This window comes from Triticum aestivum, chromosome 2D (assembly GCF_018294505.1).
Source record: "Triticum aestivum cultivar Chinese Spring chromosome 2D, IWGSC CS RefSeq v2.1, whole genome shotgun sequence".
NCBI lineage: Eukaryota > Viridiplantae > Streptophyta > Magnoliopsida > Poales > Poaceae > Triticum > Triticum aestivum.
The window spans coordinates 118,824,393-118,849,393 of NC_057799.1; the positions used below are offsets into that span (position 1 = coordinate 118,824,393).

A 25,001-nucleotide genomic window follows, 5' to 3' on the forward strand; every position below is an offset into this window, starting at 1 on the left:
CGTCAGAAGAGTCAGTATGACCGTCATCATAAAGACATGGTCTATCAACCTGGCGAAAAGGCTTATCTTCGAGTCACACCAATGAAGGGTGCTCACCGCTTCGGAATCAAGGGCAAACTAGCTCCTCGCTATATTGGCCCATTCACTATTCTCGAAAGGCGTGGAAAAGTGGCATACCAACTGGAGCTACCGCCGAACCTTTCTCAGGTTCACGATGTGTTCCATGTGTCACAGCTCCGCCGTTGCTTCAAGGACCCAATCCGAGCTGTGGATCATGAAGTGCTCGAATTGCAGCAAGACCTCTCCTATAAGGAGCATCCGGTCCGCATTCTCGATCAAGCTGAACGCCGCACACGTCAGAAGGCGATCAAGTTTCTCAAAGTCCAGTGGTCGCACCATTCTGAAGATGAGGCCACTTGGGAACGAGAGGATCGTCTGCGCGAAGAATACCCCGCACTGTTTCCTTCTACCTCCTAAATCTCGGGACGAGATTTCTTGTAGTGGAGGAGATTTGTAACGCCCGGATAATCATGCTACAGTAATCTCACGCTAATCTTGCCACGTCACCTCCGTTACTATTGCTAACCTCGCAGCATTTCGAAACGGAGTCAAATTCAAATTTAAAATTAAATCAAACGATAAAAGTTTTCAAACGTCAAAACAAAATGTTCGGTGGGTGCCAAATAATCCACTGGTAATTATTGTGGACAAAACTCCTTTTTTAGAAAATGCCTAAGTATTTTAAAATGGATTAAAAGGTCAAAGAAAATGCAAAACAAAAAAAACAAAAACACAAAAAAACAAAAGCCCCCCACTGGACCTGGCCCAACTGGGCCAAACCCCAGCCGCCCGAATGGGCCGGCCCACCCCGCGCCCCCCCTCTCACCTTATCCCCTCACCCCCCCCCCCACTCTCCACCGACAGCCACCCCCACTCCCCCCGAAATATCTCCCCTGCCTCCCCCGATCTGGATCGAGGAGGAGGCCGTCGCCGTCGCGCTCGACCCCGCGCCGCCTCGCCCTCGCCGGAGCACGCCCCCGCCGGCCTGCTTCCCCCTTCTCCGCCTCGCCCGTCCTCCCCGTCACCCTCCCCGCGCCCCGCTGCCAGACCCCCTACGGCCACAGTGAGCACCGCCGCGCCTCGCCCCTCCTCTCTCTCCCTCGCCCCCTCTCCTCTCGGTCACCGCCGCCCCGCTCGCGCTCCGGCGCGCCCAGACGCGCCCCCGCCGCGCCTGGCCACGCACCGCGCTCGCCCGCGCGCGCCCCGACCGCGCGCCCACGTCGACCTCGCGCCGCAAGCCCCCCCCTTTCCCCCGTGCGCCCCGCGCCCGAGCTCTGGACGGGCTCGCGTCCGGCGCGCTCCTCTCCATGCCGCCCTGCCCGCGGGCTGTGCCGCCGCCGTCCCGCTCCAGCCACTCCGGCCCCGACGCCCTTCCCTCCTTCGGCGACCCCGCCCGCACGCCTGCAGCCTTGCCTCCGCCGTTCGCCTCTGCTCTGCCCGCGCTGCTCCGCCGCCGCTCCGGTGGCTCGTCGGAGCCCCGCCTCCCCTGGCCCTGGCCGCCGGCGCCGGCGTGCGCCGTGCGCGCCCAGCGCCCCGCCCCGTTGCTCGCCCGTAATCCGCAGTGCCCCCTGGGCCACTGCCAGGTGGGCCTCGCCCCACCTGAGCCACCGCCCACTGGGCCCGACCCCCCTGGCCCAATGACAAACGGGCCCCAGCGCCCCAGAACGTTTACAATAAAAATAAAAATAAAAATAAAAATAAAAATAAAAATAAATAAATAAATAAATAATAATAATAATTAATAAATAAATAAATAAAGAAAATAAAAATAATTTTAATTAATTAATTAATTAATTAACTAAACTAATTAAGTTAATTAATCCTGTTTAAATTAATTAAACAGTAATTATTTAGCTAAACACTAATTAACCTAAACAGAGAATGACAGGTGGGTCCCACTGGACCCACATGTCTGGTTTGACTGGTCAGCCGACCTGTTGACCTGCTGACGTCAGCATTACCTCATGCTGACGTAATAATTCATTTTTGCTAAATTCAAATAATCTTTGAAAATTCATATCTTTTAAACCGTAACTCGGATGAAAATGTTTTCTATATGAAAGTTGCTCAGAACGACGAGACGAATCCGAATACGCAGTCCGTTCGTCCACCACACCTCCCCAACCTATCGAACTAGCAACTTTCCCCCTCCGGTCCGTCTGTCCGAAGACGCGAAACATCGGGAATACTTTCCCGGGTGTTCCCCCCCTTCGCCGGTACCACCTACTGTCGCGTTAGGACACACCTCGCACTGTTCATTGTCATGTCACGCATCGTCATGCTTATGTTTGCATTGTATTTACTGTTTCCTCCCCCCTCTTCTCTCCGGTAGACTACGAGACCGACGCTGCTGCTGCCCAGTTCGACTACGGAGTTGACGACCCCTCCTACTTGCCAGAGCAACCAGGCAAGCCCCCCCTTGATCACCAGATATCGCCTATTCTTCTCTATACTGCTTGCATTAGAGTAGTGTAGCATGTTACTGCCTTTCGATATCCTATCCTGATGCATAGTCTATCCTTGCTACTATTGTTGATACCTTTACCTGCAATCCTACATGCTTAGTATAGGATGCTAGATTTCCATCAGTGGCCCTACATTCTTGTCCGTCTGCTGTGCTATACTATCGGGCCGTGAACACCTGGGCGGTGATCACGGGTATATACTATATACTTTATATACATGACACATGTGGTGACTAAAGTCGGGTCGGCTCGAGGAGTACCCGCAAGTGATTCTGATGAGGGGGCTGAAAGGACAGGTGGCTCCACCCCGGTAGAGGTGGGCCTGGGTTCCTGACGGCCCCCGACTGTTACTTTATGGCGGAGCGACAGGGCAGGTTGAGACCACCTAGGAGAGAGGTGGGCCTGGCCCTGGTCGGCGTTCGCGGATACATAACACGCTTAACGAGTTCTTGGTATTTGATCTGAGTCTGGCCATTTGGTCTATACGCACTAACCATCTACGCGGGAGTAGTTATGGGTATCCCGGTGTCGTGGTATCAGCCGAAGCCTTCTTGACGTCAGCGACTGAGTGGCGCGCGCCGGATTGGACTGGAACGCCACTAGGCTAGGTCTGCTTCCGGCCGCGTACGCAACGTGCAGGTGTGCATAGGGCGATGGGCCCAGACCCCTGCGCGCATAGGGTTAGACCGGCGTGCTGACCTCTCTGTTGTGCTTAGGTGGGGCTGCGACGCGTTGATCTTACGAGGCCGGGCATGACCCAGGAAAGTGTGTCCGGCCAAATGGGATCAAGCGTGTTGGGTTATGTGGTGCACCCCTGCAGGGAAGTTTATCTATTCGAATAGCCGTGTCCCTCGGTAAAAGGACGACCCGGAGTTGTACCTTAACCTTATGACAACTAGAACCGGATACTGAATAAAATACACCCTTCCGAGTGCCAGATACAACCCGGTGATCGCTCTCTAACAGGGCGACGAGGAGGGGATCGCCGTGTAGGATTATGCTATGCGATGCTACTTGGAGGACTTCAATCTACTCTCTCCTACATGCTGCAAGATGGAGAGGTCCAGAAGCGTAGTCTTCGACAGGACTAGCTATCCCCCTCTTATTCTGGCATTCTGCAATTCAGTCCACTGATATGCCCCTTTACACATATACCCATGCATATGTAGTATAGCTCCTTGCTTGCGAGTACTTTGGATGAGTACTCACGGTTGCTTCTCTCCCTCTTTTCCCCCTTTCCTTTCTATCTGGTTGTCGCAACCAGATGTTGGAGTCCAGGAGCCAGACGCCACCGTCGACGACGACACCTACGACACTGGAGGTGCCTACTACTACGTGCAGGCCGCTGACGACGACTAGGAGTAGTTAGGAGGATCCCAGGCAGGAGGCCTGCGCCTTGTTCGATCGGTATCCCAGTTTGTGCTAGCCTTCTTAAGGCAAACTTGTTTAACTTATGTCTGTACTCAGATATTGTTGCTTCCGCTGACTCATCTGTGATCGAGCACTTGTATTCCAGCCCTCGAGGCCCCTGGCTTGTATTATGAAGCTTGTATGACTTATTTATGTTTTAGAGTTGTGTTGTGATATCTTCCCGTGAGTCCTTGATCTTGATCGTACACATTTGCGTGCATGATTAGTGTACGGTCAAAACGGGGGCGTCACAATAGGCCAAATAGCGTTTCACGGACGTGCGCATCCATGATCCCACGGATTGCAACTGGAAGTATCTGCGTCATCAGCATGTGACAGTCGTGAGACTTCATCCCGCTCAACTTCTGCTTCACTGAGTCTAGGTATCTGCTTATCTTCCCCGCGTAACCGTAAGGAAGTTTTACTCCTACGAGGCAGGTGAAAAACTGATCGATCTCCTCCTGACTTAGAGTGAAGCACGCGGGAGGGAAGTCATTTCCGGTCTTCTTGGCCTTTTTGCCTTTGCGACGACTTTCCGTGTCCTGCTTCGCCTCATCATCATCATCATCATTAGCGTGAAGCTCCTCCCTGATGCCCATTGATTTCAAGTCTGCCCTTGCTTTCGGCCCATCTTTGGTCCTCTCTGGCATGTTGAGCAGGGTACCAAGCAGACTCTCGCACACGTTCTTCGTGATATGCATGACATCAAGGCTGTGAGGCACACGCTGGATCTTCTAGTACGGCAAGTCCCAGAAAACAGACCTCGTTTTCCATACCTTCAGCAGTGGCTCTGGCGCCTTTTGCTTCTTTCCCGGCTCTGGCGCCTTTTGCATCTTTCCCGGCAGTGGGCAATCTTTCCAATTTTTCAACAGCTCGTCTATTTCCTCGCCGCTCCTCGTACGCGGGCGTCTTCGGGGTTCGGTTTCACCATCGAACAGATCCTTGCGTTTCCTCCACGGGTCATCGTCGCGAAGCCACCTTTGATGTCCCATGAACACGGTTTTCGAAGACCCGGGATCTCTATCTAGCTGGCGATACGTTGTGTCATCCATGCACCTGACACATCCAGAAAATCCGTGGACCACCTGCCCCGCGAGATATCTGAAACCGAGATAGTCGTGCACCGTCGTGAGCAGTGCGGCTCTCATAGGGAAATATTCTTTCTCTGCCGGCGTCCCACGTATTGGCTGGCGTTTTCCACAGCGTGTCTAGCTCCTCTTCCAGCAGCCCCAGATACAGATTGATGTCGTTCCCTGGTTGTTTCGGCCCTTCAATTAGCATACTCATGTGAATGTACTTCCTCTTCATGCACAACCAGGGGGAAAGGTTGTACATCGACACAAACACAGGCCAGGTGCTATGTGTGCTTCTCTGGCTGCCAAACGGATTGACTCCAACGGTGCTCGCGCCCAGCATGATGTTCCTTGGATCGTTCCCAAATTCTGGGTGTTCGAAGTTCAACGCTTGCCACTGGCTCCCATCCTTAGGGTGACTCAGCATCTTGTCTTTTTTATTTATCTCTGGATCATTTGCGTCATCTTCTCGCTTCTTCTCCTCCCTATCTGCGTGCCAACGCAGGATCTTTGCTAACTTAGGGTTCGCAAAATACCGCTGCAGACGAGGAGTGATCGGAAAGTACCACACCACTTTTCGAGGAGCTTTCTTCCTCTTCTTGTATCGAGTGACGCCGCACACCGGACATATGGTAGACTCCGTGTGCTCGTCCCGATAAATGATGCAATTGTTCATGCACACATGGTATTTCACGTGCGGTAAATCCAGAGGACACACGATTTTCTTCGCCTCCTCGAAACTGGTCGGGCACTTGTTCCCCTTGGGAAGACGTTCGTGCCAGAATGACATGTTCTCGTCGAAGCATGCGTCGGTCATTTTGTGCTTTACCTTCATCTCCAGAGCCATGAGCGTTACTTTCAGGCGGGTATCCTCGGGCCTGCATCCTTCATACAATGGAGTAACCGCGTCTATCTCCAGTTGATCCAGCTTGGCTTTCTCTCGGGCGGCAGCTCTTGCGTTATCCGCCTGCTTGAGAAGCAGCTCTTGAATATGAGGGTCCTGCACCCAGCCCATCGATGGTCCATCGTCGTCTGCTCCGCCGGCATCTTCATCTTCATGATCATGCCCTTCGTCTGCTCCCGCATCTTCCTCATCATCATGTCCGGCATCTTCTACATGATGACTGTGTACAGCATCACCGTCGTGATCATGTCCTGGAGATTCTTCGTCTTCTCGCCCGCCCGAGCCGCGGTGGTTGTCTTGCTGCCCATCCTCATTTCTTGCCCGACCCCCATGGACGACTTCATAGTCATCTTCATCACCTTGCCACCAATATCCATCCATGAAACCACGCAAGAGCAGGTGGTCCCGCACCTGCCCGGAATCCGGGTCCGCAATAAGGCTCTTAAGCTTGCATCTTCGACACGGACATCTTATCTCCGTCTCGTTCTTTTCAAGCATCTCGGCCTTCGCGGAGCTCAAAAACCTATTCACGATGCCTTCGGTCATCGTGCGGACCATGGTCACCTGCGGGGTAGAGCAAAACGATATTTTAGAACCAAGAAAAAATTTGGCATGACTTTCCCTAAAAATAGGACCAAAAAGAATGCATAGTGCCAAAATTCTCGCCGAAACGGAAATGAATCAACATTCCGGCAAAATATTGGCAATTATCGCATTTCAAATACCGGTACCTGCAAACACAAACATATATGCAACACCACAAACATATGCAACACCACAAACATACATAGATCTAGCTAGGACATAAAAAGTGCATGTGCACGTTGTTGGAGGGAGAACAACATAAAGATAGCTTCCCCCTTACTTACCTATCAAAAAAAGGGGCTTTAACCACGTAATTTGGATGAATTTATGGTGCAAATGAGGTGAGGAGGAGGAGGCAGCCGAGACAAGCTTGGAGGAGGGAGGAGAGAATGAAGTGGGGAAAGTGAGTGGGTAGGTGTGGCTGTCCAAAATATCTAGCTCGTCCCAGGTTACTAATGGCGCACCACCACATAATGCGCCATTAGTAACCCTGGTTACTAATGGCGCACCTGCTGGTGGTGCGCCATTAGTAGTTTTGCAAAAAAACACTAATGGCGCACGGGGGAGCAGTGTGCCATTACTAGCTTAAACTAGTAATGGCGCACTGCCCCAGGTGCGCCATTAGTAGTTTTGCAAAAAAGTAAAAAAAAATAGTGGCGCACTATGTTGCTGGTGCGCCATTACTAGTTACAATGGCGCACCACATGTCTGGTGCGCCATTAGTGGCCATTCCATCTATAGCCCTTTTCCTAGTAGTGTTGGATAGAATTAAACGCAACTCTGAAGATTGAGATCTCGACGGAGGTAAGGAGTCAGGTATGACACCTAAGTTGATGTGTTAAATCTTTTATGGATACCGATGTTTTCCGTAAGTTTAGCACTAAATATGGACTTGACTCTGAGATAGTAGCCTCTTTCTGTGAATCTTTTGCTTCTTATGTTCATCTCCCTAAATAGAAGTGGTTTAAATATCATCCTCCCATAGAAGTAAAAGTAGCTGCACCTATTAAAGTTGAAGAAAAGACTATCACTTATAATGATCCTATTGTTCCTACTTCTTATGTTGAGAAACCACCTTTCCCTGTTAGAATAAAGGATCATGCTAAAGCTTCAACTGTGGTTCGTAAAAGCAATATTAGAACTTATACACCTCCTGAGCAAGTTAAAGTTGAAACTAATGTTGCTATTGTTAAAGATCTCTTGGCTGATAATATTGATGGGCATGTTAGTTATTTCTGCGGTGAAACTGCTAGAATTGCCAAACCTTGTGCTAAAGATAAACATAGACCTGTGGTAGGCATGCCTGTTATTTCTGTTAAAATAGGAGATCATTGTTATCATGGCTTGTGTGATATGGGTGCTAGTGTTAGTGCAATACCTTATGACTTATACAAAGAAATTATGCATGATATTGCACCTGCTGAGATAGAAGATATTGATGTCACAATTAAACTTGCCAATAGAGATACTATTTCACCAATGGGAATTGTAAGAGATGTTGAAGTCTTGTGTGGGCAAACTAAATATCCTGCTGATTTTCTTGTTCTTGGTTCCCCACAAGATAGCTTTTGTCCCATTATATTTGGTAGACCCTTCTTGAACACCGTCAATGCTAGGATAGACTGCGAAAAGGATGCTGTTACTATAGGCTTGGGTGATATGTCTCATGAGTTTAATTTCTCTAAATTTAGTAGACAACACCGTGAAGAAGAATTGCCTAGTAAGGATGAAATTATTGGTCTTTCTTCTATTGCCGTACCTCCTAGTGATCCTTTAGAACAATATTTGCTAGACCATGGAAATGATATGTTTATGAATGAAAGAAGGGAAATAGATGAAGTATTCTTTAAACAGGAACCTATCCTGAAACACAATTTGCCTGTTGAAATCCTAGGGGATCCTCCTCCACCCAAGGGTGATCCTGTGTTTGAGCTTAAACTGTTGCATGATACTCTTAAATATGCTTATCTTGATGAGAAAAAGATATATCATGTTATTATTAGTGCTAACCTTTCAGAGCATGCAGAAGAGAGATTATTGAAAACTCTGAAGAAGCACCGTGCTCCTATTGGATATACTCTTGATGATCTTAAGGGCATTAGTCCCACTCTATGTCAACATAAAATAAATTTGGAGGAAGATGCCAAACCAGTTCGTGATCATCAACGACGGCTGAATCCTAAGATGAAGGAAGTGGTAAGAAAGGAAATACTAAAGCTCCTTGAGGTAGGTATAATTTATCCCGTTGCTGATAGTCAGTGGGTAAGTCCTGTCCATTGCGTTCCTAAGAAAGGAGGTTTTACCGTCGTTCCTAATGATAAAGATGAATTGATTCCGCAAAGAATTATTACAGGCTATAGGATGGTAATTGATTTCCGCAGATTAAATAAGGCTACTAAAAATGATCATTACCCCTTACCTTTTATAGATCAAATGCTAGAAAGATTATCCAAACATACACATTTTTGCTTTCTAGATGGTTATTCTGGTTTCTCTCAAATACATGTGCCAGCCAATGATCAATCAAAGACTACTTTTACTTGCCCTTTTGGTACTTTTGCTTATAGACGTATGCCTTTTGGTTTATGTAATGCACCTACTACCTTTCAAAGATGCATGATGGCTATATTCTCTGACTTTTGTGAAAAGATTTGTGAGGTTTTCATGGACGACTTCTCCGTTTATGGATCCTCTTTTGATGATTGCTTGAGCAACCTTGATCGAGTTTTGCAGAGATGTGAAGAAACTAACCTTGTCTTGAATTGGGAGAAGTGCCACTTTATGGTTAATGAAGGTATTGTCTTGGGGCATAAGGTTTCTGAAAGAGGTATTGAAGTTGATAAAGCCAAGGTTGATGCTATTGAGAAGATGCCATGTCCCAAGGACATCAAAGGTATAAGAAGTTTCCTTGGTCACGCCGGTTTTTATGGGAGGTTCATTAAGGACTTCTCAAAAATCTCTCGGCCTCTGACTAATTTATTACAAAAAGAAATACCATTTGTTTTTTATGATGATTGTGTAGAAGCATTTGAAATCCTTAAGAAAGCATTGATCTCTGCACCTATTATTCAGCCACCTGATTGGAATTTACCCTTTGAAATTATGTGTGATGCTAGTGATTATACTGTAGGTGTTGTTCTAGGGCAAAGAGTTGATAAGAAATTAAATGTTATTCAATATGCTAGTAAAACTCTAGACAATGCTCAAAGAAATTATGCTACTACTGAAAAAGAATTCTTAGCAGTTGTATTTGCTTGTGATAAGTTCAGACCTTATATTGTTGATTCTAAAGTAACTACTCACATTGATCATGCTGCTATTAAATATCTTATGGAAAAGAAAGATGCTAAACCTAGACTTATTAGATGGGTTCTCTTGCTACAAGAATTTGATTTGCATATTGTTGATAGAAAGGGAGCTGAGAACCCCGTTGCAGACAACTTGTCTAGGTTAGAGAATGTTCTTGATGACCCACTACCTATTGATGATAGCTTTCCTGATGAACAACTAAATGTCATAAATACTTCTCGTACTGCTCCATGGTATGTTGATTATGCTAATTACATTGTTGCTAAATTTATACCACCTAGTTTCACATACCAGCAAAAGAAAAAGCTCTTCTATGATTTGAGACATTACTTTTGGGATGACCCACATCTTTATAAAGAAGGAGTAGATGGTGTTATTAGACGTTGTGTACCTGAGCATGAACAGGAACAGATCCTACGCAAGTGTCACTCCGAGGCATATGGAGGACACCACGCTGGAGACAGAACTGCACATAAGGTATTGCAGTCCGGTTTTTATTGTCCTACTCTCTTCAAGGATGCCCGTAAGTTTGTCTTATCTTGTGATGAATGTCAAAGAATTGGTAATATTAGTAGACGTCAAGAAATTCCTATGAACTATTCACTTGTTATTGAACCATTTGATGTTTGGGGCTTTGATTATATGGGACCTTTTCCTGCCTCTAATGGATATACACATATTTTAGTTGCTGTTGATTATGTTACTAAGTGGGTAGAAGCTATTCCAACTAGTAGTGTTGATCATAACACTTCTATTAAAATGCTCAAAGAAGTTATTTTTCCGAGGTTTGGAGTCCCTGGATATTTAATGACTGGTGGTGGTTCACATTTTATTCATGGTGCTTTTCGTAAAATGCTTGCTAAGCATGACGTTAATCATAGAATTGCATCTCCTTATCATCCACAGTCTAGTGGCCAAGTAGAATTGAGTAATAGAGAGCTCAAATTAATTTTGCAAAAGACTGTTAATAGATCCAGAAAGAATTGGTCCAAGAAACTTGATGATGCATTATGGGCCTACAGAACTGCATATAAAAATCCTATGGGTATGTCTCCGTATAAAATGGTTTATGGAAAAGCATGTCACTTACCTCTCGAACTAGAACATAAGGCATATTGGGCTATTAAAGAGCTCAATTATGATTTCAAACTTGCCGGTGAAAAGAGGTTATTTGACATTAGCTCACTTGATGAATGGAGAACCCAAGCTTATGAAAATGCCAAGTTGTTTAAAGAAAAAGTTAAAAGATGGCATGACAAAAGGATACAAAAGCGTGAGTTTAATGTATGTGATTATGTATTGCTATACAACTCTCGTTTAAGATTTTTTGCAGGAAAACTTCTCTCTAAATAGGAAGGCCCTTACGTTATCGAGGAGGTCTATCGTTCCGGTGCCATAAAAATCAACAACTTCGAAGGCACAAACCCGAAGGTGGTGAACGGTCAAAGAATCAAACACTATATCTCAGGTAATCCTATAAATGTTGAAACCAATGTTATTGAAACCGTAACCCCAGAGGAATACATAAGGGACACTTTCTGGAACGTTTCAGACTCCGAAAAGGAATAGGTATGTGGTACGGCAAGTAAACCGACTCCAAAACAGTTCTAAAGGCAATATTTCTCCGTTTTGGAATATTTAGAAAAATAGAAAAATAAGAAGCAGTCAGGGAAGGACACGAGGCCTCCACGAGGGTGGAGGGCGCGCCCCCCTACCTCGTGGGCACCTCGTGTGCTCTCCGGACTCCGTTTTCTTGCACGATACGTATTTTGGTCGGTAAAAATTCATTATATAATCTCCCGAAGGTTTTGACTCCCGTATCACGCAAATATCCTCTGTTTTCGTTTCGAGCTGTCCTGCTGCAGATTAGAGCAACATGTCGTCTCAGGATTCTGAAGGAGAAAGCTATGTGGCTGATTACCTTGCAAATCCCAAGGTCTATGGAGATGTGGAGCATTGTGGTTAGACTACGGAAGAAGAAGAGGACTATGAACCCAAGAGGAGGGAGGAGACGAGCTCAGATGAAGATGAAGTCCCATTACCTCAACCTGGGGACATGCATGTGGAGTTCAAAAAGTCAAGCCTCCCTGATAAAGCAAAGAAATTTAAGATCGAGTTTATCCCTTTTCGTCTCTTGCAGGAAAACAAGCAGGAATTATGCAAAAAGATATTAAGCCTGGAACAGGAGATTAATGACTTGAGGGATCAAAATTTTGTCCTCAAGCGCAAATTAAGGAAGAAGACTGCGCCATCAACTAAACCATCATCTTCTTCTTCAACAAAAGAGACATAATCACATGGGTATGGGCACTCCCCTTGGCAACTGCCAAGCTTGGGGGAGGTGCCCCGGTATCGTTTCACCATCACACTCCTATCTTTACCGTTTTTCTTAGTTCGATCATTTTAGTAGTATCTTGATCTAGTAGAATAAAGTTTTGGTATGATCTAGTTTTGAGTTTTGCTTTATGATCCCTCTATGTAATCGAGTCCGTGAGCTATATAATAAAGATTAGTGTTGAGTCAAGGGCTTGATTATTTTTCCATGATCTTGAGTGAATAAAAGAAAAGAGAAAAGAATAAAAGGGAATAAAAATATCATATTGATCTTATTGAGAGTAATGACTTCACATAGAAAGAGTATGATGATTAAAAATTGTTGGGAGTTGGCAAACATAGCTTTAGTCATCGTTGCAATTAATAGGAAGTAATAAAGAAAGAAAGGTTTCACATATAAATATACTATCTTGGACATCTTTTATGATTGGGAGCACTCATTAAAATATGACATGCTAAAGAGTTGATGTTGGACAAGGAAGACAACGTAATGAGTTATGTTTTCTTATACCTAAGATCAAGTATATTGTCATGGATCATCCAACATGTTGAGCTTGCCTTTCCCCCTCATGCTAGCCAAATTCTTTGCACCAAGTAGAGATACTACTTGTGCTTCCAAATACCCTTAAACCAGTTTTGCCATGAGAGTCCACCATACCTACCTATGGATTGAGTAAGATCCTTCAAGTAAGTTGTCATCAGTGCAAGCAATAAAAATTGCTCTCTAAATATGTATGATTGATTGGTGTGGAGGAAATAAGCTTTATACGATCTTGTGATGTGGAAGAAATAAAAGCGACGGACTGCATAATAAAGGTTCATATCACAAGGGGCAATATAAAGTGACGTTCTTTCGCATTAAGATTTTGTGCATCCAACCCTGAAAGCACATGGCAACCTCTGCTTCCCTCTGCGAAGGGCCTATCTTTTACTATTATCTTCCACCTTATGCAAGAGTCATGGTGATCTTCACCTTTCCTTTTTTATATTTTATCCTTTGGCAAGCACAGGATGTTGGAAAGATCCTGATACACATATCTAATTGGATGTGGGTTAGCATGAGTTATTATTGTTGACATTACCCCTGAGGTAAAAGGTTGGGAGGCGAAACCATAAGCCCCTATCTTTCTCTGTGTCCGGTTGAAACTCCGTAACCACAAGTATTGCGTGAGTGTTAGCAATTATGAAAGACTAAATGATAGTTGAGTATGTGGACTTGCTAGAAAGCTCTGACATAGACTCTTTCTGATGTTATGATAAATTGCAATTGCTTCAATGACTGAGATTATAGTTTGTTGGTTCTCAATAAAGTTTCTGATTCATACTTTGCATTGTGAATAGATTATTACTTAAGCATAAGAAGTCATATGACAATATCCATATATGTTGCTGTTATGAGAATAATCATGATGCCCTCATGTCCGTATTTTATTTTATCGACACCTCTACCTCTAAACATGTGGACATATTTATCGTTATCGGCTTTCGCTTGAGGACAAGCGAGGTCTAAGCTTGGGGGAGTTGATACGTCCATTTTGCATCATGCTTTTATATCGATATTTATTGCATTATGGGCTGTTATTACACGTTATGCCACAATACTTATGCCTACTCTCTCTTATTTTACAAGGTTTACATTAGGAGGGAGAATGTCGGCAGCTGGAATTCTGGGCTGGAAAAGGAGCAAATATTGGAGACCTATTCTGCACAACTCCAAAAGTCCTGAAACTCCAGGAAAGTTATTTTTGGAAATAATAAAAAATATTGAGCGGAAGAAGTATGTCAGAGGGGGCCCCACCTGGCCACGAGGGTGGGGGCGCGCCCTACCCCCCTGGGCGCGCCCCCCTGCCTCGTGGGCCCCCTGTTGGCCCTCCGGTGCCCATCTTCTGGTATATGAAGTCTTTTGTCCGAAGAAAAATCATAAGGAAGCTTTCGGGACGAGACTCCGCCGCCACGAGGCGGAACCTTGGCGGAAACAATCTAGGGCTCCGGCAGAGCTGTTCTGCCGGGGACACTTCCCTCCGGGAGGGTGAAATCATCGCCATCGTCATCACCAACGCTCCTCTCATCGGGAGAGGGCAATCTCCATCAACATCTTCATCAGCACCATCTCCTCTCAAAACCCTAGTTCATCTCTTGTATCCAATTCTTGTCTCTAAGTCCGGGATTGGTACCTGTAGGTTGCTAGTAGTGTTGATTACTCCTTGTAGTTGATGCTAGTTGGTTTATTTGGTGGAAGATCATATGTTCAGATCCTTTATGCATATTAATACCCCTCTGATTATGAACATGAATATGCTTTGTGAGTAGTTACGTTTGTTCCTGAGGACATGGGAGAAGTCTTGCTTTTAGTAGTGATGTGAATTTGGTATTCGTTCGATATTTTGATGAGATGTATGTTGTCTATCCTCTAGTGGTGTTATGTGAACGTCGACGACATAACACTTCACCATTATTTGGGCCTAGAGGAAGGCATTGGGAAGTAATAAGTAGATGATGGGTTGCTAGAGTGACAGAAGCTTAAACCCTAGTTTATGCGTTGCTTCGTAAGGGGCTGATTTGGATCCATATGTTTCATGCTATGGTTAGGTTTACCTTAATACTTTTGTTGTAGTTGCGGACGCTTGTAATAGAGGTTAATCATAAGTGGGATGCTTGTCCAAGTAAGGGCAGCACCCAAGCACCGGTCCACCCACATATCAAATTATCAAAGTACCGAACGCGAATCATATGAACGTGATGAAAACTAGCTTCACGATAATTCCCATGTGTCCTCGGGAGCGCTTTCCTCTATATAAGAGTTTGTCCAGGCTTGTCCTTTGCTACAAAAAGGATTGGGCCACCTTGCTGCACTTTATTTACTTTTGTTACTTGTTGCTCGTTACCAATTATCTTATCACAAAACTATCTGTTACCTATTATTTCAGTGCTTGCAGAGAATACCTTGCTGAAAACCGCTTATCATTTCCTTCTGCTCCTCGTTGGGTTCGACACTCTTACTTATCGAAAGGACTACGATAGATCCCCTATACTTGTGGGTCATCAGCCTACTCTCTTCAAGGATGCCCGTAAGTTCGTCTTATCTTGTGATGAATGTCCAAAAATAGGTAATATCGGTAAGCGTCAAGAAATGCCTATGAACTATTCACTTGTTGTCGAACCATTTGATGTTTGGGGATTTGATTACATGGGACCTTTTCCTTCCTCTAATGGGTATACTCATATTTTGGTTGTTGTTGATTATGTTACTAAGTGTGTAGAAGCTATTCCAACTAGTAGTGCTGATCACAACACCTCTATTAAAATGCTTAAGGAAGTTATTTTCCCAAGGTTTGGAGTCCCTAGATATTTAATGACCGATGGTGGTTCACACTTTATTCATGGTGCTTTCCGTAAAATGCTTGCTAAGTATGATGTTAACCATAGAATTGCATTACCCTATCATCCTTAGTCTAGTGGTCAAGTTGAACATAGCAATCGAGAAATAAAATTAATTTTGCAAAAGACTGTCAATAGGTCCCAGAAGAATTGGTCTAAGAAATTAGATGATGCATTTTGGCTTATAGAACAGCATATAAAAACCCTATGGGTATGTCTCCTTATAAAATGGTTTATGGAAAAGCTTGTTATTTGCCTCTTGAGTTAGGACATAAAGCTTATTGGGCAATTAAAGAACTCAACTATGATTTCAAACTTGCTGGTGAAAAGAGGTTATTTGATATTAGCTCATTAGATCAATGGAGAACCCAAGCTTATGAGAATGCAAGTTATTTAAAGAAAAAGTTAAAAGATGGCATGATGAAAGAATCCAAAAGCGTGAGTTCAAAGTTGGAGAATATGTTCTTTTGTACAACTCTCGTTTCAAATTCTTTGCAGGAAAACTCCTCTCCAAATGGGAAGGGCCCTATGTTATCGTGGAGGTTTATCGAGCTGGAGCCATCAAAATAAATGATGCCAAAGGTACTAACCCGAAGGTTTTTAATGGGCAACGAATAAAACATTATATCTCTAGTACGCCCATTAATGTTGAAAGCAATATTATCCAAACTATGACACCGGAAGAACACATAAAAGAAACCTTCCGGAACACTCCAGAATCGTGAAAAGAGGAGGTACGTGATACGGTAAGTAAGCAGACTCCGAAAAATCTGCAAAAATATTTTCTGTCCGTTTTGGAATATAACAAAAATTAGGAAAATAAGAAACAACCAGGAAGGCACCCCTGGTGGGCACAAGACACCAAGGCGCACCTGGCTTGCCAGGCGCGCCCAGGTGGGTTGTGCCCACCTCGGGTACCTTCCGGACTCCGTTTTTCTTCCATTTGCTTGTTTCCCAAGATAAAAAAATCTTTATATACCACCCGAACCTATTGATCACCGTATCACGGAGAATTCTTCTGTTTTCTTTTCTTGTTATTTTCTAGACAGATCTGAAAATATGTCATCCCAAGACTCGGAGGGTGAGAGCTATGTTGTTGATTATATCGCAAACCCCAAGTCTTATGGGGATGTGGAGCACTATAGCTGGACTTCGGAGGAACAAGAAGACTATGATCCTAAATGGAAGGACGAGACAAGCTCAGACGAGGATGAAGTCCCATTGCCTCAACCACAGACATGCACGTGGAATTCAAGACGTCAAGTCTCCCCAATAAGGCAAAGAAACCTAAGATCCAGTTTATACCCTTTCGTATTTTGCAGGAAAACAAGCAAGATTTATGCAAAAAGGTATTGGAGCTTGAGCAGGAGATCGGTGAATTGAAGGAGGAAAATTCCATCCTCAAGCGTAAGCTAAGGAAGAAGGACAAGATCTCTACTTCACCACCACCACCTCCTTCTTCATCACCAAAAGAAAATTGAGTAACAGGTATGGCACTCCCCTTGGCTTGATCCAAGCTTGGAGGAGGTGCCCCGGTATCGTATCACCTCCACTATCTTTAGCCTTTACTTATCTTAGTTCGATCCATAGTTATCTTTTGCTTTAGATGAATAAAAGTTTAGTTCAATCCTTTCTTTTCGAGAGTTTGCTTAGTGATCTATCCTTGTAATCGTGTACGAGATATATAATAAAGTTAGTTTGAGTTTTGCTTTCTTTATTTTCATGTTGCAATAAAAAGAAAGGAAATAATCATATTCTAATCTTATGGTAAGTAATGACATCACATAAGGAAAAGTATAAGTAGAAAATTTTATTAAAGATTGACAAACATAGCATTGGTCAATGATGCAATTCATGAAAGAATTAATAAGGGAAGAGAAGATTCACATACAAATACACTATCTTGGAAATCTTTTGTGATTGTGAGCCCCCATCAAAATATTATATCCAAAATTGTTGACGTTGGACAAGGAAGACAACGTAATGATTTATGTTTGTTCATATTCACATAGAAGTTATATTGTCATAGATCCTTCAACATGTGGTGTTTGCCCCCCATCTTTGCTAGCCAAAAATTCTGCACCAAGTAGAGATACTACTTGTGCATCCGAAAACCCTTAAACCCAAATCTTATTTTCAAGAGTCCACCATACCTACCTAAGGATTGAGTAAGATCCTTCAAGTAAGTTGTCATCGGTGCAAAGGCAATAAAAATTGCTTCTAAAAGTGTTAGATCATTTAGTGTAAGAGAAAATTGAGCGTTGTATGAACTTGTGATAGCAAAGAATAAAAGCGACATGCTGCATAATAAAGGCTGCTATCATAAGGGGCAATATAACGTGACATTTTTTGCACTAAGGGGTTGAGCATACAAACAAAAAGCGCATGGCAACCTCCACTTCCCTCTGCGAAGGGCCTATCTTTTACTTTTATGTATTTACTTTCATGCAAGAGTCAAAGTTTTTCTCTCTTTTCCTTTTTATTTTATCTTTTAGAAAGCATCATGTGGTGAGGAAAGATCTAGGCACATATATCCAGTTGGATGTGGGTAGCATGAGTTATTATTGTTGACATCACCCTTGAGGTGAATACGTTGGGAGGCGAAATTATAAGCCCCTATCTTTCTATGTGTCTGGTTGAAACGTTTTGCTCATGTGTATGCGGTGAGTGTTAGCAATCATAGAAGACTATATGATGGTTGAGTATGTGGACTTGCCTAAAGGATCTGATACGTGACACTTCCTGAAAAGATGACGAATTGTAGTTGCAAAGTTGACTGAGAACATAGTTTGTTAGTTTCCAATAGAGTTTATGCTTTATACTTCGATATTGTGATGAATTGTTACTTATTCATGAGAAGTATATGATAAAAGTTTTATGTTCAAGTTTGTTTATAATAATCTACATGATGCTTCTATGTTCGTATTTTGTTTTTATCGACACCTCTCTCTCTCTAAGCATGTGGACATGTTTTTCGATTTCGGTTTTCGCTTGAGGACAAGCGAGGTCTAAGCTTGGGAGAGTTGATATGTCCATTTTGCATCATGTTTACCTACTATTATTTATAATGTTTTTATGCATAATAATGCTTTTTGGAGTAATTCTAATGCCTTTTCTCTCATAATATGCAAGGTTCACACAAAGAGGGAGAATTCCGGCAACTGGAAATCTGGACCTGGAAAAGCTACGTCAGGCCACCTATTCTGCACAACTCCAAATGAGCTGAAACTTCACGAGGAATTTTGATGGAATAAATAAGAAATACTTGAGCAAATAACTACCGCAGGGGGGGCACCTAGTGAACACAAGACACCAGGGCGCGTCTGGCCTCCCAAGCGCGCCCTGGTGGGTTGTGCTCAGCCCAGCCCACCTCCGGTGCCCATCTTCTGGTATATAAGTCATTTTGACCTAGAAAAAATAAGGAGAAGACTTTCGGGATGGAGTGCTGCCGTCTCGAGGCGGAACTTGGGCAGGAGCACTTTTGCCCTCCGGCGGAGCGATTCCGCCGGGGGAACTTCCCTCTCGGAGGGGGAAATCGTCGTCATCATCATCACCAACAACTCTTCCATCTTGGGGAGGGCAATCTCCATCAACATCTTCAACAGAACCATCTCGTCTCAAACCCTAGTTCATCTCTTGTGTTCAATCTTTGTAATGGAACTATAGATTGGTGCTTGTCGGTGACTAGTAGTGTTGATTACATCTTGTAGTTGATTACTATATGGTTTATTTGGTGGAACATTATATGTTCAGATCCAATATGCTATTTAATACCCCTCTGATCTTGAGCATGATTATCATTTGTGAGTAGTTACTTTTGTTCTTGAGGTCACGGGAGAAATCATGTTGCAAGTAATCATGTGAACTTGATATGTGTCCGATATTTTGATAATATGTATGTTGTGATTCCCTTAGTGCTGTCATGTGAACGTCGATTACATGAATTGCACCATATTTGGGCCTAAGAGAATGCATTGTGGAGTAGTAATTAGATGATGGGTTGCGAGAGTGACAGAAGCTTAAACCCTAGTTTATGCGCTATTCCGTAAGGGATCGATTGTATCCAAAAATTTAATACTATGGTTAGAATTTATTCTTAATACTTTTCTCGTAGTTGCGGATGCTTGCGAGGGGGTTAATCATAAGTAGGAGGTTTTTTCAAGTAAGAACAACACCTAAGCACCGCTCCACCCACATATCAAATTATCAAAGTAGCGAACACGAATCGAACCAACATGATGAAAGTGACTAGATGAAATTCCCGTGTACCCTCAAGAATGCTTTGCTTATTATAAGAGACCGGTTTGGCCTGTCCTTTGTCTCAAAAGGATTGGGCTACCTTGCTGCACTTTTGTTACTACTATCGTTACTTGCTCGTTACAAATTATCTTGCTATCAAAGTACTTTGTTACTTACAATTCCAACGCTTGCATACATTACCTTGCTGAAAACCACTCGTCATTTCCTTCTGCTCCTCGCTGGGTTCGACACTCTTACTTATCGAAAAGGCTACAATTGATCCCATATACTTGTGGGTCATCAGTGCTATCATTGGAGACTTGTGTGTTCCTCCTACTGGATTGATACCTTGGTTCTTAACTGAGGGAAATACTTATCTCTCTTTGCTGCATCACCCTTTCCTCTTCAAGGGAAAAACCAACGCAAGCTCAAGAAGTAGCATAGTTTATCACAAACCTACAGGTCCGTAGCTACTAGCCAGATGGCTTCTTCTCTCTTTTTGATTTTCAATACAATGTTCTCCTCGATGTTCTTGGAGATCTATTTGATGTAACTCATTTTTGCGGTGTGTTTGTTGGGATCCGATGAATTATGGGTTTATGATAAGTTCTACCCATGAATATTATTTGAGTCTTTGTTGAACTCTTATATGCATGATTGTTATAGCCTCGTATTTCTTCTCTGAAATTTTGGTTTGGTTGGCCAACTAGATTGATTTTTTTTGCCATGGGAAGAGGTGCTTTATGATGGGTTCGATCTTGCGGTGCTCAATCTCAGTGACAGAAAGAGACATGACACGCATGTATCATTGCCATTAAGGATAAAAAGATGCGGTCTATTCCTACATGAATAGATCTTGTCTACATCATGTCATCGTTCTTATTGCATTACTTCATTTTTCCATGAACTTAATACACTAGATGCATGCTGGATAGCGGTCGATGTGTGGAGTAATAGTAGTAGATACAGAATCATTTCGGTCTACTAATCTTGGACGTGATGCATATATACATGATCATTGCCTTGGATATCGTCATGATTATTCGCTTTTCTATAAATTGCCCCATAGTAATTTGTTTACCCACTGTATGCTATTTTCTTGAGAGAAGCCTATAGTGAAAATTACGCCCCCCGGGTCTATTTCCTATCATATTAAATCTGAAAAACTCTTGCTGCCATTTTTTATTATTTATTTTATTTTGTGTTTTAGTTAGATCTATTTATCAAATCTCATACAATTTAATCTATCTCAATACCGAAGAGGGATTGACAACCCCTCTTACGCGTTGGGTTGCAAGTATTTGTTGTTTGTGTGCATGTGCTGTTTAAATAGTGTTGCTTGATTCTCCTACTTGATTGATAACCTTGGTATCATAACTGAGGGAAATACTTACCTTTGTTGTGCTGCATCATCCTCTCCTCTTCGGGGAATTACCAACGCCGATACAAGCAATCACGTAGCAACAATACGATAATGACCTCACACTGCGATCATGGATGATGTGCATGTCATAGGGAATGTGCTTTCGCGCGTCAAACAATTCATGCACTTGCTGCCAAAAGTTCCCTCTCTGCTCCTGCCTACGAAACCTGTGGATATGTCCAACCACGCATCACACAACAACTCATCCTCCATGGTCGAGTACACCGCCATTCTTCATACTCTAAGAAAACGACATGGTGTTCGAAAATAAGCTCAATGACATTTGACCGAACAGTAACCGGACGTGGTGACCGCTATGGATGATGTCCACAGGGGAGGCAGAGTGTACCTGCCTACAAACGTGCCCCGAGTGGACGATGCCGTTGTAAAAGGCGAGCGAGCGCGTCGGTGCTGGTTGCGGACCCGACAATGCATGTGTGCTAGCCGAAGAGGTACAACCACATCGTCGTCGGAGGAGAGTGCGGGCGCAAAGCAAGGAGGGAGAAGGGGTGGATTTGATGAAAATGGGGCCGAGAGAGGGGATTTAGTGGGTCGGGGCTTCAAAGTCCTACGTGGCTACTGTCCGGACTTTGGCAAAGCTCCCCAATTTTGTCTCCGTTTTGCGCGCGCGGGGGGGGGGGGGGGGGGGGGGATGCGTCCGGACCGCTTGATAGACTAATACAGAACTGCATTGAATGGCATACACGTTTGAAGCATGCGGTCTAGACGTATGCGAGCGGTTTGAGGTTGAGCGTTGGAGATGCCCTAACCACGCGTGGCCAGCAGCAGCAGTAATTAGTTTCCCTGTAAGAAAAAACAGCAGTAATTAGCTGTTTATTGCTTCCGGGCCTTCTTGCAGGTCAGCAGCAGCAGTAATTAGCTTCCCTTAAAAAAGCAGCAGTATTTAGCTGGCTGATTCCGGAGAGTAAATTCTGTCCCCGCGCGCGGGGCATTGTGCTACGGTCCTGGGCTGCTCTGCCGCCATTGCCGGCGTGGTCTCTGCCCCCGTTTCCCTCTTCCCCGGCCCTCCTCCGTTACACAAACAACGCACACTTGAAAGCACCATTAATTAACTTAATTAACCAGCTAGCTGGCCACACACAGTGACACAGAGTGAGAGCGGAACTTTTTTTTTTTTTGCGAGTAGAGTGACAGCGGAACTAATTGTTTCAAGGCGGTTTGATCCCAGACCGTAAAAGCCGTGGATCATCCTCCGGCACCAGTTTGCTCACCCAGTTAAGTTTAAATTACTACTCCAGTAGCAATCAATGAAAATGTTTGATCAAAGTAGCTTGTTTACCGCCGGGTTCAACTGGAACGTTATTGTGTTACCATTAAGTGGAACCAAGCTTGGCCTCTGTGGAGTCCTGTATAAATAGGGCCTGTCTGCAGTCTGCACACCACAGCTTGCAAACGGAGCTCTCTGTAGACCGTCAAAGTAAGCTGATCCATCGAGCTGCGCGACGATGGCACTGCAGCGTGCTGCCTCCGTGCTCGCCGCCGCACTGGCGTTTGCATCCATACTTATTACTGGTAAAATATATGCATGCAACAGCATGCCCTACTAACTGTAGCTAGTTAAATAGCCAGTATGACTATTGACTAATCGTTTGTACTGTTCACGATCGGTTTGATGGGACGCGACAGGCCCGGTGCAGTCCGTGGGCGTGTGCTACGGGATGAACGGCGACCACCTCCCGTCGCCGGCCGAGGTCGTGCAGCTCTACAAATCCAACGGCATCACCGCCATCCGCCTCTACAAGCCGGACGTCCAGACGCTCCGGGCCCTCAATGGGAGCAACATCGCCGTCCTCATCGACGTGGCCGACGAGACCGTGACCCGCCTCGCTTCCAGCGTCCCCGGCGCACAGCTCTGGGTGCGGTTCTACATCCAGCACTACCCGGGGATCTCCTTCCGGTACATCTCCGTCGGCAACGAGCTCACCGGCGCCGCCACGCAGAACATCGTCCCGGCCATCAAGAACCTCAACGCCGCGCTCGATGCCGCTGGCATCAAGGGCATCAAGGTGTCGACGGCGGTCAGGCTGGACGTGCTCGCCTCCTCCTCGCCGCCCTCCTCCGGCGTCTTCAAGGACGGCTACATGAACCAGGTCGTGGCGCTCCTCGGCACCACGGGCGCGCCGCTGCTGGTCAACGTGTACCCCTACTTCGCCTACATCGGCGACCAGAAGGACATCGACCTCAACTTCGCACTCTTCCAGCCGAGCTCCACGGTCGTCAGGGACGGCGGGCTCAGCTACACCAACATCTTCGACGCCATGGTCGACGCCGTGCACGCGGCGCTGAGGAAGGCCAACGTGCAGGTGCCCGTCGTGGTTTCCGAGAGCGGCTGGCCGTCCGCTGGAGGCGTCGGCGCCAGCGTGGCCAACGCGCAGACGTACAACCAGAATCTCATCAATCACGTCGGCAAGGGCACGCCCTATAGGCCCCAGCCGCTGGAGGCCTATGTGTTCGCCATGTTCAACGAGAATCTCAAGCCGGGGGCTGAGACGGAGAAGCACTTTGGGCTGTTCAATCCGGACAAGTCGCCGGTGTACCCTATTAGATTCTGAATGTTTCGTGTCTGAAATTAGTGACGATTTCAATAAATTAAACTGCAAAATTCATGCTAATGCTCACACATCATCGACTTAACTATTCACTGAATATTACAAACTCTTTGAAATATATAGTACAATGTACTCCCTCCGTTTTTATTTACTTCACCTATTAACTTCGGGAATGATAAATTCTGAACGTTCGAAATTTAAGCATGGCAACCCGAAAAAATTTTAATGGCAACTTTAGTTGACATGAGGTGGCAAGTTTAGGCATTTTTCTAAAAAAAATGAACTGGGGCAAAATTGCCCTGCTTTAACAACTAAACTTGCCACGTCATGTTAACTTAAGTTGCTATTAAAAAACGTTTGGGATGACTTTCTTAAAATCCAAACGATTGGGAATTATTGAGGTCCGTTAACTTTGTCTCGAGTCAAATTTAAGCTTTGACCAAGTTTATATAAAAAATATTAACATCCACAATACCAAATCAATATCATTAGAATCGCCATTCAGTATACTATATATACTTGTGATTGTGAAAATTTAGATTGTTTTTATAAACATGGTTAAACTTTATAAAGTTTGACTTAGGTCAAAACTAATATGCGGACGGAGCTGCCTCTATGGCATTGGTGTCAGTTGACACCATTGGTTTTTCTAAAATCCTTCACTAATTTACCTTTAAGCCCTATTTATTTATCAAGATGATCCCATTGTATATAGAGCTGACATCATAGAGATTTCTTTTCTAGCTTCGTTTCCTGGTTTGAGATTCACACCTCCATTTCCTAGCTTAATGTATTCCTATGTACCTGAATGTATGCATTTTTTTCTATTGACATTTCAAGTAGCTTTTGATGGGTCCCATAATTTTAAAAACATTATGGTTTCAAGTTTTAAAAAATCTATAATGTTTTTCAAATTTAAGTTGTGATTTACAATCATTTTCGGAGACAATTTCATTCAAATTCGAAATGCCTTTCATAACAAGATAGACTAACTAAAAACTATATTTCGCAAACAATTCGGATCGACTTCACATATCCATTCTAGAAGCATTTCAAAGAAATTTAATAGTTCTTATCAAGTCCGCAACGATCTTCAAACATTTTCAAATGCAATTTCACAATTGTTTCAGATACAATTTGCAAAGCAATTATTCCATTCATCCACACTAACTCAAATATCAAATTTCAGAGACAATTCAAAATTTAACATATCCATTCTAGAACCATTTCAAATACAATTCATAGCAAGTT

The 25,001-nt window shown here is 44.2% G+C and overlaps 1 protein-coding gene across 1 annotated transcript; it reads left to right on the top strand.

Moving 5' to 3' along the window:
* The first annotated feature begins 22,592 nt into the window (after positions 1-22,592).
* LOC123048997 (glucan endo-1,3-beta-glucosidase GII) lies at positions 22,593-23,808 on the top strand. Its single transcript, XM_044472007.1, has 2 exons — positions 22,593-22,713; positions 22,828-23,808. Exons 1-2 carry the CDS (start codon positions 22,647-22,649, stop codon positions 23,751-23,753), a joined length of 993 nt encoding a protein of 330 aa, XP_044327942.1. The 5' UTR covers positions 22,593-22,646; the 3' UTR covers positions 23,754-23,808.
* Positions 23,809-25,001: the final 1,193 nt, after the last annotated feature.

Excerpts from the sequence above, each read along its gene's own strand:
- LOC123048997 (XM_044472007.1), top strand. The coding sequence starts at position 22,647 with ATGGCACTGCAGCGTGCTGCCTCCGTGCTCGCCGCCGCACTGGCGTTT. Across the intron at positions 22,714-22,827 it reads TGCATCCATACTTATTACTG|GCCCGGTGCAGTCCGTGGGC; the intron begins GTAAAATATATG and ends GGGACGCGACAG.